Here is a 12908-nt window from a genome sequence, read left to right on the forward strand (position 1 = left end):
TCGGCTCGCCTCGGCTGCTCTCGGGCTGGGCTCGGCTCGCCTCGGCTGCTCTCGGGCTCGGCTCGGCTCGCCTCGGCTGAGCTCGCCTTAGCTCGGGCTCGCCTCGGCTCGAATTCGGTTCGCCTCGGCTGGGCTCGCCTCAGCCCGCCCACAACAACCGTTCCGCCATCAGCACTTTCGCCATTTGGCCCTGAGCTGTTGAAACACGCGTCCAGCGCTTTCAGCCCTCTCTGCCCGCTGTTTGCTTTCCTTCTGGAGTGGGACCGCGGTGGGGAAGGAGTCTCTGGGGCAGGTGGGGAAGCGAGGTGAGGGGGGGAGGGCCTCTCGGTTGTGAGGAATCTGCGGCCGCAGAACGGCAGGCGGATCTACTTGGTGGCGGCGACGGCAGCAGACGCGATAAGATGGCGGCTTTGAGCAAGCAGTGAGTGAGGGGGAGCCGGGGCTGAGGGGCTCTGGTGCGCCGCTGCCGGGCTCTTCACGGCCGAGGATCCGTCCGGGCCCTGCTTCGCGGGGCAGCGGCTGGGAGGGAGTATTGGGGCCGGCGGGGTCCTGCTTCGGGCCGAGACGAGCTGTGACAAAACCCCCCGCCCCAGGCCTCAGGCGAGAGACTTGCTCCCCCCGCCGGCCTCTTGTCTGCGGTGTAGCCTTACAGTGTTGTCCTCAAGAAAGTGTTCTTTAAAAACAAAACAAGCCCCAAAGCAGTAGGAAGGCATGGGAAGTTGTTGCGGTGTTGCTGGGATAGTTTTCACTCTTAGGAAGGAGAATCCCCTCAGGATTCCCAAACGACCCGCTGTGCAGCAGCCGCCTCCCGCCCGCTGAGCCCTGACTGGCGGTTGCCGGGTTGCGGCGTCGCGGGAGCTGCTGAGGTGGTGGTTCAGAACACGCAGAAGCAATTCTTTCCTCACAACGATAGTGCAGTAGTACCTACCATATCCCAGAGCTTTCCATCCTGACGCTACAGACTCAGACGAGCTATTTACTCAGTGATGGACTCGGGGAAGGGCAGGTGAGGGAGAAATTCCTGATATAGAGGTTACTCGTTCCCAAAAACACAGGATGTGTTTCAGGGCACGGACATTGGCAGTGTCAACAGCAGAGTTCTGTGTGTGTAGTTAATCTCTACATGGCTTAATCTGACTGTAAATCTTGTCTTTTGCTGTAGCTGTACCTGTGGGTTGGTTGCCATGCAGCGTAGGTGAACTTAATGCATCAGCAAAAGTAGTTATGGAATAGTATCTAGTGTAAACTAAGACTAAATTTCTGACAGAGAAAAGAAAAAATAACTTGGAGTGCTCAGGCCATGAGAGATTTGTGGCCTAATTTAGGGAGACCATTGCCTCCAGAAATTTTGCATGGAAAAAGCAATAGCTCTGGGAGAAGCTGGCAATGATGTGGCAAGGCTGAGTGCACTGCTGCGAGCACTGCCCAGACCTGTACTTGATAACTTGATGCGTGATTTTTATAATGATCCATTGTTTCTAAAACTGCGAGTTGTAGATTTTTGTTTTGGAACATGCTCTGTGTTTTGTTGTGAGTAATGTTAGTGATAACTTTTTTTTCCTCCCCCTAGATATGGGCTTATTATGCCCAAGAAACTGCCACAGAAAAATCTTGTTTCAACAAAACTCTCGGTGTTTGCAGATGACTCTGATGATGAGGTCAGTTCAACATTTTTCTTCTGAGATCTTCTCTATGTTCTGTAAATTCTTTGTTTAAAACACCTAAAGTCTGCATCAGCTTAGGGCAGTATCACTAAGATACATGTCATTGTTTTGGATTTGGGCATGAAATATGACTTGTGTTGTCTTTAGTGCAAGCTCTATAGAAATGAGGACTTGACTGTTAAGTTACTTTCTGTCAAACTCTTCCAAAAGTTCCTGTGGCAACCTGTTTGCAAGAGTTAACAGTATTTAGCTCATAAAAAAATCTGTTGGCTGCTAGTGGGAAATATGTCTGCAAATAGAAAATCGTGATCAGCAGTCTTACCTGAGATAGTAACTTTAAAGTGTAATTAAATGTATTTTATCCTTTAGCTCATTGCAGCCAAGTTTGATAAAACTGATGCGTGATGTTTAGGCTCACTGTAAACACAAGCAGAACTGTACAACCCAAAAGGTCTAAAGCAAATATGAAGACAAATAATGAGAATTACTTGTAGTTCTGGAAGCACTCACGGTACTTGCAACATTATATTGTATAGTATACAGCTTTTGTCTGATCGCAGAGTTTATTGAGACTGTGATACGTGGCTGCATTGCGTCATGTTGTGTTCTTTTCTACAGTCTCCTTTAGTTTCTATATTTTTGAAGTATTGCCTTCAAAATATGAGCTTTCTGCCTGCCCCAGGAGGGGGTGCTGTACGCCGTAAAAACTACACTCAGTGTACTGGGAGTACAGGGAGCAGCCAGGACTGGCTTGGGATGTCGGCTGGTTTGGATACCTTTCAGAAACCCAGCTTCTAAAACAAAAAGGCTGACAGGTTCACTCACTGAGTCTGCTGTAAAAACTCTTCAAAGTTGTCGTACTAGTCAGTGTGGTACATACCCAGCAGAAAGTAATAATCTCATAACTGCCTTTATCAGAGGAGGTCATTTTTTAAAAAAGCAAAATTACTTTATTAGTTCAATAATAATTTCAGGGCTTTTCAAGATAAGGAGCAGCATTTGGGAGGGATTTAATTTCCTGTGTGCTACCTTATCAGTCAGAACTACATCTCAAATGTCTGGAGATTATGTATTTTTAACTGAACTCTAATAAAGTTTGTGCTGGGAAATCGGCACACCTGACTTGGTCTGTGATTATATGTTAGATACCAAACTTTTGCTCCTTTTTTCTTTAAATGGTACTATACATATTCCATTAAGATTTTACTTGTACCTTTGCTGAAGGAACTTGAAAGGTGATCGTTCTTGCTGTGGCTAAATACATTAATTGATGTTAGTTGCTAATGAAGATGATCTTTGGGTTAGTTTATGAGGAGAACATCTAGGATGGAAATACAGTGTTGACTGGGAAAAAAGTAATCCAGGTGATTGCAGTTACTTCTAGCCAATATAGATCTGAATTCTCTGCCTTCATAATGAGGAATTGTTGCTGTCTTTGAAAACTAGAGGGAAGGTTGTTACCCCTAGGAAAGCCTGTTGTAGAAATTTCGTAAATGCCACAGCAACAAGCTGGGTATTAGAAATATTTCCATTCTGACTTACTATTATTTGTGATAAATCCATTTTCTCAAAGAGTATCCCAGCCTTGCATTTTCAGAGGTAACTTGCCAGTATTCCCACTACACTGTTCCATGTTCTGTTTTATCTTGGAAATGTAGTTGAAAGTGTCTTTGTGGTTCAGCAGATAAAAATTCTGTTTATTGAATCAGAGTTATTGAAAATAAATTCCTATATCTCACCAGCCTTTTAAAACTGATATATTGCTACAGGATAATAAAGTGGAGTGTTTATGCAGGTACAAAGGAAGAAGCTGAAAATGGGAAGGAAACTGTAATCTGTTGTAGATTCAGATTTTTTTGTGTTTACTTTTGGATCCTTCCATTCACTTTGCAAATTTGCAAAGGATACACTATGACTAAAAACCAGATTGGCCAAGTAATGAATATTGGCAATGACCACTTTATGCAACAATTTTCATACAGAATTAAGACTAAGTAAACTAAAATGGGCTCTTAAAGAAGAGATTATGGAGAAGGAAATGGAGAGGAGTAACTTGAGAGGATGTATGTAAAATCAAAAATGATTCATAGAAAGTGTTGATTTTGTCATTTCTCATAATATGAGCAGTAGGTTGTATAACAGAATTACCAAGTAACTGGTTTAATCTAAACAAAAGGAAGTTGTTTTTTTACTCCACACAATGTGTAATTAAGTTGTGGAACTCATTGTCACAGAATATTGTGGCATGGCCAAAAAATATAAATGGATTCAGAACTGGATTAGTCAAATTAAGGAATGCTGTTGGTGTCAAACAATGGTCCAGGTGCATCCTCCAGTTTGGGAAATCCCGAACTTCTTGGTGTCCTGAATTGAACGTAGGTGGAACAAAACCATTGGTCGTTAGTTTGAATGTCTGTTCTCTGGTAATGACTGGGGTAATTCATTTTATTACTCTCTTTTGTGTACAAACTATCTTCTGTGGCCTCATAGGAGTGGTATACTGGAGAGTCTCATTTCTAAGCTTATTTTGCATGGATTCTGTGTCATTTCATAGATAGGGTTAAAAGATTTTTCTGCTTTCAGAAAACATTAAACTATAAGCTTTGTGCTTCAGAAGAATAGCTTGACTGCAGGGAAAGTATGAGACAGATTGCTGAGCTTGTAGGGCCTTTAATAAATGGTCAGTTGATAAGTAAAAACAATACAAAAGAACAGGAGGTTCTCATCTGTCAGAGCTTCATAGCATGACAGGAAATTGTCCACCATAAACCATTAGGGAAGGTGTTTGTTTTTTGTAAACTTACTGCCACTCTAGACAAACAAATCGCAGATGGACTTCTTTATATGTGCCATCATCAGGATTATAGATTACTTTTGTTTGTATGTAATCTGAGTAGATCAAAGCATTTGTTTCATGTAGACAGACAAGGAAAACTTTCTAAGCAGTGTTTCAAGTATTTTGGTGGAATAAAACTTATTTTATTATTTTGTGAATATAAGCGGAGGATCTGCAGTTTGTCTTTTACTGATCCAATGTTTTCTGGCATAATGCAGGGGTGATTCCGTACTGTTCAGGTACCTTTCTGTAAAACCAGTATAAGAGTATCTGCTAAAGGACTCCCTCAGTGATGATATGTCAAGCAGTATGTCTTCCTCAAGAGCCAGAAGGAAGTCAAGGTCTCCTGTGTAGTGCTGGTGTGTGTTCTGCAGCCAATTTCAAATAGCTGTTTATATGAAGAAGTTGATACTGACTCATTTACAGCATTCTTGGAAGAAAGCATATGACATGAAAATTAAGTACAGTATTTTGAATACTTGTCAAAATCAGCTCTTCAGTCTTGAGTGCCAGAGATAAATATTAGATGAATGAGGCCAAGATTCTTGTAGGTTGTTTTAAACTAAATATCTACTGTCTGCTTCTCCCACTCACTCAGCCAATCAGCTACATAAATAACTAAGAGACTATATCCAATTCTAGTCCAAATAATCAGTAGGCTACAGTATGCAAGATGCAGTCTCTGTACCTCAGTGGACTCTCGTGAGTGTGTTGCTAATGTCTTTTAAGTTCTGCTTCCTAAAGAAGCATGCTCTGCTTCCTTACCTGGTTATTTGCAGCTGGGTAAGAGAAAGAAGCAGCTTTCTAGTGATGAGCATAACTGAATCAGAGCAGAGTTTTTCTTCCTTGAAAGTGCACATCACGCTTTCCTTTGATTACTGTAGTTTTGCCACAAGGTTTAACATCTATCAAATAGTGTAAGGATGAGGGGTCACAACTTTATTTTCTTGCTTTTTATTACTTTATTTTAAACACCAAGTTAATTAAAAAACTGCTTTCTTCAGGGAATCTGTTTGAGTTTATATGGTGCTAATTCGGTTTGATTTCGGAAGATCCTGCTGCCAAGCTCCCTGGTAGTTGGTTTGCATTTTTATATTTTACTAAGAGCGGATTTTTGTCTTTTCAAAATGTGACATAGAGCACTTATTAGTCAGAGTTGCAAAACTTGGGAAGCTGCCAAAATGCAAAAGGATTTTTCCTTCCTGTTTCTGCTTTTTAAGATTAAGAGCTGTTTGATTACATAAACAAGGATACCAGTCCTGTGATTTATAGTGACTGTTTAACAAACAGTAGTATCTCTTGGTTGAGAAAAGATAGAATTGCAGTTTAGTTCAACACCAATTAAAAGACAAAACTAAATAAAGTGCAAGGCCTTCTTAAATATAGTATGATTGGAAAACGTGTTTTCAGTGGTGGATGTGTTTTTTCTTAAAAAAGATCAGTATTGCCATTTCCTAGCATATTAATCTTGAGAAATTACATGTTAATGTTTGAAGTATGTGCTGTTCAAATCAGCAGTATTTGTAATGCAAAAATACAGAACTAATGAAACAGATCAAATTTCAACACCAAATCTTTTTGGATATTTGTTTTTTACAGTGAATAGAGTTTTTTCATGTGATTGTCAGTACGAATGTCTGCTTGTGACTGCTACAATTCTGATGCCATTTATGTGGGTAGTGGAGGGCTATGCCTTTTCTACCAGTTGCTTGGCAGTGGTTGGAGGAAAGCCTTGCAACTAAACAGTTTTCACAGACCTTCTATGTCTCTCAGTATTTCTTGGACAGAGTTTATTTTATGAAGTGGCATGAAATTCATGCAGCTTTTGAGATACACATGTCATTGAAAAAGGGTTCTCAAGCTTATCACCATTTTTGTTAAAAAAAGACAATTCTGTTGAGGCACTGCAATATTTTGCTTGCAAATGAATTAGTTTTTCTTGCTTACAGAAAGATATTGAAGTGAGAGACTGGCTTCTGTTTTAGGTCTATTATATAGTTGTTTGTTAAAATGACAGAAAAATAACATGAGCTGCTAATCAATGTAATTAATTGTATTTCTGCAATGTTTCCTTCTTACAGCCATCAGTTGGTGAAAGTCTTCAGAAAGAAGCATTGAAAAAACAAGCAATGAAACAGGTCAGATGTGATCAGTTCTCTTGTATTAAATAATTGCTGAAACATAATTGTGCCAGTTTAGAGTTAGAGTTACCCTTTTAAAAAAAAATCAACAAAATGTTAGGACTTTGTGCATTGCTGTTTGTAGCACAAGACTCTTTAAAATGTGATTTGAATACATCTAACGTGGTGCTGGGTTTTGATGGAGGGAATATGTGGTTGAGTTGGCATGGTCGCCAGTCAGCATTTCTCTTCCATTGTCAGGAGATCCAATCCAAGGCCTCCCTGAGTAGTTGAGTTTTTTGTTGACGGGGCTTTTGGAAACTCAACGGTTTCGCAGTTCTTACTTCTGACTTGACTGTACAAACAGAAGATAGAATAATGAAGTATGGGATCATATCCTGGGGAAGGGGGATAAACTATAGATGAAAAGAGACAGTAAAATTTATTGAACAGTTCTTCAGGTCAAACTGGTTTTAATTTACACTCCATGTTCTAAGGGATAGGTTTATACTATAGATCTGTTTAAATTGCAACATTGGAATAAAATGTTTGAAAATAATGAAATTCCATTACTAACTTCTTGTATCTTTTCTTCTTCCTTCCTTTTTTATCTTTTAGACTAAATTGGAGATTCAGAAGGCTTTGGAGGAAGATGCTACAGTGTATGAATATGACAGTATTTATGATGAAATGCAGCAACAGAAGAAAGAAAGTAATGCCAGAATTTTATCCGGAAAAGATGACAAAAAGGTCAATACCTGAAAATGTATGCTTGGAATGGCTGTGATTGATTAACTTTTCAGATTTGCCAAATGGATTTTCTCCTGGAGTGTGAAAGTGTTGTGCTCAAATCCTGTTACATAATGTAGTCATTTATAAGAATTTTGGCAAAACTGTTAGTTCGCCAGATAGTTCAGAGTGTGGTGTTCTGGAGGGCAGCAGACTACAACTTTCTCACCCAATTAAGGGTGTATTTCCATCTTTCTGTGTATCTCTGATAAGGGTGTAACAATGGGATTGTAGGATTAGAGACAACGTGCCCTGCAACAGTACTGCTACTTATAATAACAACTTTCATTATTAAGCCAATGACCATAAATTCTCCCTGCTCCCTCACTTGCTTACTTGGGGGACTGTCAGAAGTTTAAAGTAATTAATGTTTGCTGGTGAAATAGAGGCCTGTTTCCACAGCCCAATGCCTTGTTTCAAAGCATTGCTGAACTATCCTGACAAGTGATATTTTCATCGTTACTTATTTTGTTTCATTTGAAAATTCTTGTCAGTTTATGTGCTTATAAAAGGAAGCTTCTCTCCCCTTTACAGCAACAGAAAGGCAAAGCTATTACAAGGCAGAAGACAGAGGGGTGAGAAATCAAAAAACATTTCATTTCACTGAGAACAGAAATCATTCTAGTCAAAGATGGGCTGAATGTTTTGATTGAATACTGCTTTTGTTGTTGGGAAGCATGCCATGTTACTGATCTAAAATGGAATGACAACTTGTTTCAGATAGCTATCAAACAGTGTGAGAATGTTAGACTTGCTTCTGTCAGTTTTCTTCCATTAACAACTTCCTGCAACATCTCCATCAACTCCAGTTTGCGTTTTCTAGTTCACCTCAGTTACCTTGGAGCATGATACCATTTTTCTTTCCTGTTTTAGCCTAGATACATCCAAAATCTCCTCAAAGCAGCTGAGATTAGAAAGAAGGAGCAAGAAAAGAGAATGGAAAGAAAAATTCAGAAAGAGCGTGAAATGGAAGGAGGAGAATTTGATCACAAAGAGGCTTTTGTGACTTCAGCCTATAAGAAGAAGCTACAAGAAAGGGCTGAGGAGGAGGAAAGAGAAAAAAGAGAGGCGGCTCTTGAGGGTAAGATTCACACTGAAGTAATTCCTGTTAAAAAGCATGGCCCTGTCCATGATTTACAACATTGTCACCTAGACTCTCAGTGAGGCTTGAGATAATTAAAATCAAAAAAGATCAGTTAGTATATATTGTATCACATCTGACTTGAAAACCTCTAGGATGGAGATGGCAGTCTTTGTATTGTCTACCAATTGTGAATGGTGTCTGATGAGTATTTGTGACACAGTAAATCTAACTTTACTGTCTTTCTCTTAGCATACCTGGATGTGACCAAACAGAAGGATCTCAGTGGATTTTACAGACATCTTTTAAACCAGACAGTAGGGGAAGAAGAGATGCCTAAATGCAGCTTTCGTGAAGCCAGGTAGGATGTGATTCCAGAAGGTTTTCAGATACAAACCAGTTTCTGGCTGGTTGTGATTCCAAACTCACTGCAACACTGTAAGAATTAGACAGGGAGTACTAAAACACTGGTAGGGTAACTTGATTACTTTGTACAGCTAATTAATGGATTGATTGGGAAAATGTTCCATGATCATCTGTGGTACAGACAGAAACACACAAGAGAGGAGTGCCATTTAAATGATGTCAAGAGGACAGTCATACTTGTATTATTCTAAACTATACTTATTGGTTTACATAATATTTGGCAGTCTGCATTTTGCTACATGTTTTGAATCACGAGGGAGGCAAAAGGAAAAATAATGAGAATAGAGGTAAGTCATAGGAAATGATATTGTGATATGAATTTCTTGGAAAGAATGTGAGTTTCTAATTTAGTATTTATTCCACATTTACCAGTTCATTAAAAATACATTAACTGAGTGTTGATACTGTAGTAAAAGGATTACCTATATATTTGATTAACTTCCAATGGGAATATTTTGAAGTATTTATACATGCACATTCCAAAGCAAAGGAATGAGAGAAAGCTGAATTATTTATGTAGTTGAAATGGTGAAAATCTGCCCTGTGGATAAATGTTTCTCATATGCAACAACTAATCATTTCAGACAACTCGGGTTAAGTCTCGCTTGAGATAGGCCTTAAAACTGGATGTCACTATCTGAATGCTTGCTGTCACAAAGAAAATGCAACTTTCATCACAAGATCTAGATCTAAGATGGGATTATTATTAAAGTAGATTCTTAGCTGAAATGAGGGCTGTGATCACAGTGAAGTTACTCAGCCATCTGAAATAAGGGAATTCTCGATGACGTCTTTAGGGTAAAGACACCTTCTAGGAAATAAATAGGGAAAAGTAGTATCAAAGAAATAGACTTACTGAAGAGTTACTGTCTAGAAGAAAAGCAGAATGGCATCCTGAATTTAAGAAGAGAATGGGAAATTTGAAGCCACAGTTTTGTCAGTTGAGACTTAAAAGTGTTAGTATACCCACATGTTTGGAAAAACATCCTGTCTCAGGCTTTCAAGAAAGAGAAATACCTGCTTGGTTTCGGTGTTGCACAAAGGTTGCTACTGAGGTGGTCAAATGAATTTTGCGTGTTATGCTGTCTTCTTTTCATTGATGAAATCTTAAGTTTTCAGTTGCATCTCTTTATGAAACCAGTAGCAGTAGTGGTCGGGCCACTTGGTTGTCTGTTTGCTTTAACAGATCTTTCAAAGTGTCTTCAGGATGATGTAGTTTTGTACTGTGTAGAGACCATTTGAAATGAAGATTTCTTAATCTTGTCAATGAAATAAATGTTTGTTTTTTTGAGTTATATATAAAATAAAGGGGAAAACAAGTAGTAGTGTAGAGGATGCTCCCAGCAAGGCTGTCAGATATGCTTAGGTGTGTGTTTTATTTTTCTTCTTACGGTGTTACAATATGATACAGAGAGAAAACATCTGAATTTTTAAATCTCAGAATTTGCATTACTTGTCCCTGAAGCTATACACCTTTGACTAGTTGTTTTAATTAATTTGATTACTAAATAAATATCAAACTTTTCTGCCAGGGGTTGGCATTTGGTATTTAAGAATCTATGAGCTGTTAAAAGATAATAATTTCTACCTAGCCACAAGAGTGAGACCTACAGAGATAATGGATTTTAAAAGTCTACTGCTAATGGAAGCTATGTTCCTACTCTTGACAAACAAAGCATGTAACCTGCTGCTTCTCTGGATAATCATTCGACAGGAGCAGAAGAATAAACATATAGGAAAAAGTGCATAGCTTAGCAGAAAGCTTACATAAGAATACAGTTCTATGTATTTTTCCTTAGATGGAGGCTACAGATAATTAACCATAATTTCTGTTAGAGAAATTCATCAGCTCGCATTCGCCAAGAATCAGACAGAGATACAAAAGAGAAATCCTTTGCACTGGATTCCTGGAACCTGAGTAACAGATACAGTTGCTTCCTTAACACTTTCCAGCAGCATCTTTTGCTTAAGTCCAGACCAAAAGTCAATTTGCAGAGATTTCAGGCTGTATAATGTTGTTCTTTTCTTTTTTAACATAAAAAATGTAGGATAAAGGAAGAAAAATCTGACAGTTATGTGGAATCCAACCAAAGGAACAAATGTCCATATGAAAAACAAAGACTGAAGCCCTCTGCTAAGAAAGAGAATAATCCAGATGCTGATACTGACTTAGAAACAGATAGTAGTGATGATGGTAAGAGACACAAAAACAGTAAAATGAGTTTGGAAAAGAAGAGGAGGAGAGAGAGTTCTGTGAGCAGTGAAGAGGAGGCTAAACATCACAAGAAGTCACCAAACTCTTCCAGTGCAGAGGAAGAGCTGCATGCAAAAGCCCAAACAAGTCATCTTGCAAAGAGGGGAGAAAGCAGACTGAGCAGAAGGGGAAATGATGAACAGTATAGGGAAAAAGATTATGAGAAAAGTAGGACTCATGAAAGGGATCATCAAAGGGTAAGGGAAGAACGACATAGATATGGAGATCATGGTAGTAAAGATAACTACAGAAGGAGGGAAGAGCAAGATGATAAACAAAGGGGGAAGGAAAGAAAAGAGAGGGAGGGACATGAAAGAGAATGGAGGAAGGCAAAGGAGAGAGGAGAGAAGGGCTCAGAAAAGGAACGAGAGAAAGAAAGAACAAGAAGTGATAAAGATAGATACAACGACAGAGAGAAGGAGAGAGGAGAGAAATGTAGAGAAAAAGAAGATCATGTGAAGGAGAGGAGAGAGAAATACAGTAGTGATGAAAAGAAATACAGAGAGAGGAGGGAAGGTACTCCTGCATCTTTAGAAAAAGGTGGAGAGACTGACCTGGAAAAAGAGAGAAAGGGCAAAGAGAAGGAGGTGGATGAGAAGGGAAGACCCATCTCTGGAATGTTGCCTGAGCAGAAACGTAAAGCTGAAGAAGAGAAAGAACAATCCCAGAAACCATCTGAGACTGTGAGCAAATTCGCCAAACGGAGCAATGAAGAGACGGTGATGTCAGCGAGGGACCGTTACCTGGCCCGGCAAATGGCACGTGTCAGCACTAAGTCTTACATTGAGAAGGAAGAAGATTGATGGCCCTGAGGTGAGCAAAATCACTTGGTCTGTGAACCAAGAGAAGAATCTGATGCTGCATGGACCCTTGTACAGAAGTCAGAGTGTATCCTAGCTGTTTATTCCCAGCTTTCATTTAGGAAATTTTGTGTGCCATAACAGAACAACTTTTTGAAAGGATTAATGGATTACCTGATACATAACCTTAGTCTGTTTATATAGTTAAGATATTGTATTTCTCTGACTCTGCCCAGCGTGGCCTTGAGTACCCTGTCCTTGGTACTTGAAGGTTCTGGAACGGACCTGGGCGTGTTAAACAGCATAAGGTGAGAATAATTTCCCTGGGCAGCCCCTACTCCTTTCACCAGCTGACACAGTGAGCTCTGCTGAGAGAAAAGTGTTCTCAGTCCTTTGCAGAAATCATCATTGCCCACTGATGCTCTCAACAGTGAGAAGCAGACCTGTAAAAGTGTGAAAAAAAGCAAGAAAAACAGACTGAATAATAATCTAGGAGATTTATGTACATAGTGTGGTGTTTTGTAAGTTAAATATTAATTTTGTATTTATGTGTGGGCTTTGGTTTTGGGGACCTGATGTACAGAAACAAATAAAGTGTAAGATATGTTGTGGATCTAATATATGTTTCTTCTAATGTTTGTGTTATTTTACTGTATCTTTTTTGTGCAAAATAAGGTATATGAATCTTGATTTCATGTATTACAGTCGTGCCTGTTTGTTCTACTGGAGGTAATATTTTAGATTTGTCAGTCTGTTCAAAGGTTCATAATCAAGTAAAGTTACTCCAAACTATAACATGGTGAGTAGGGTATCTGACAGTGGTCAGAGTTTTTAAAATAACATTTTCAACACTTTTCATGTTGGTTTCTTTCTTTTGCAGTAAATTTCTCACTTTCATGGGAGGGTGAACTCGTCAAATCTCAATCTTTTTGTTATAA

The 12908-nt window shown here is 39.2% G+C and overlaps 1 protein-coding gene across 2 annotated transcripts; it reads left to right on the top strand.

The window, feature by feature from the left end:
* Positions 1–338: 338 nt before the first annotated feature.
* NSRP1 (nuclear speckle splicing regulatory protein 1) lies at positions 339–12588 on the top strand. Of its 2 annotated transcripts, none has more exons than XM_062012063.1 (7): positions 339–421; positions 1571–1658; positions 6582–6638; positions 7239–7370; positions 8283–8490; positions 8743–8851; positions 10965–12588. In XM_062012063.1, the coding sequence occupies exons 1-7, from the start codon at positions 402–404 to the stop codon at positions 11971–11973; spliced, it is 1623 nt and encodes a 540-aa protein (XP_061868047.1). In that variant the 5' UTR covers positions 339–401; the 3' UTR covers positions 11974–12588. The 2 variants fall into 2 exon arrangements, with proteins under 2 accessions (XP_061868047.1, XP_010204014.2); XM_010205712.2 differs by lacking the exon at positions 339–421 and adding an exon at positions 765–1006.
* Positions 12589–12908: the final 320 nt, after the last annotated feature.

The sequence above is a fragment of the Colius striatus genome, chromosome 20 (genome assembly GCF_028858725.1).
Source record: "Colius striatus isolate bColStr4 chromosome 20, bColStr4.1.hap1, whole genome shotgun sequence".
NCBI classification, from domain to species: domain Eukaryota; kingdom Metazoa; phylum Chordata; class Aves; order Coliiformes; family Coliidae; genus Colius; species Colius striatus.

Excerpts from the sequence above, each read along its gene's own strand:
- NSRP1 (XM_062012063.1), top strand. The coding sequence starts at position 402 with ATGGCGGCTTTGAGCAAGCA. Across the intron at positions 1,659-6,581 it reads CAGATGACTCTGATGATGAG|CCATCAGTTGGTGAAAGTCT; the intron begins GTCAGTTCAACA and ends TCCTTCTTACAG. Across the intron at positions 7,371-8,282 it reads CCGGAAAAGATGACAAAAAG|CCTAGATACATCCAAAATCT; the intron begins GTCAATACCTGA and ends TTCCTGTTTTAG.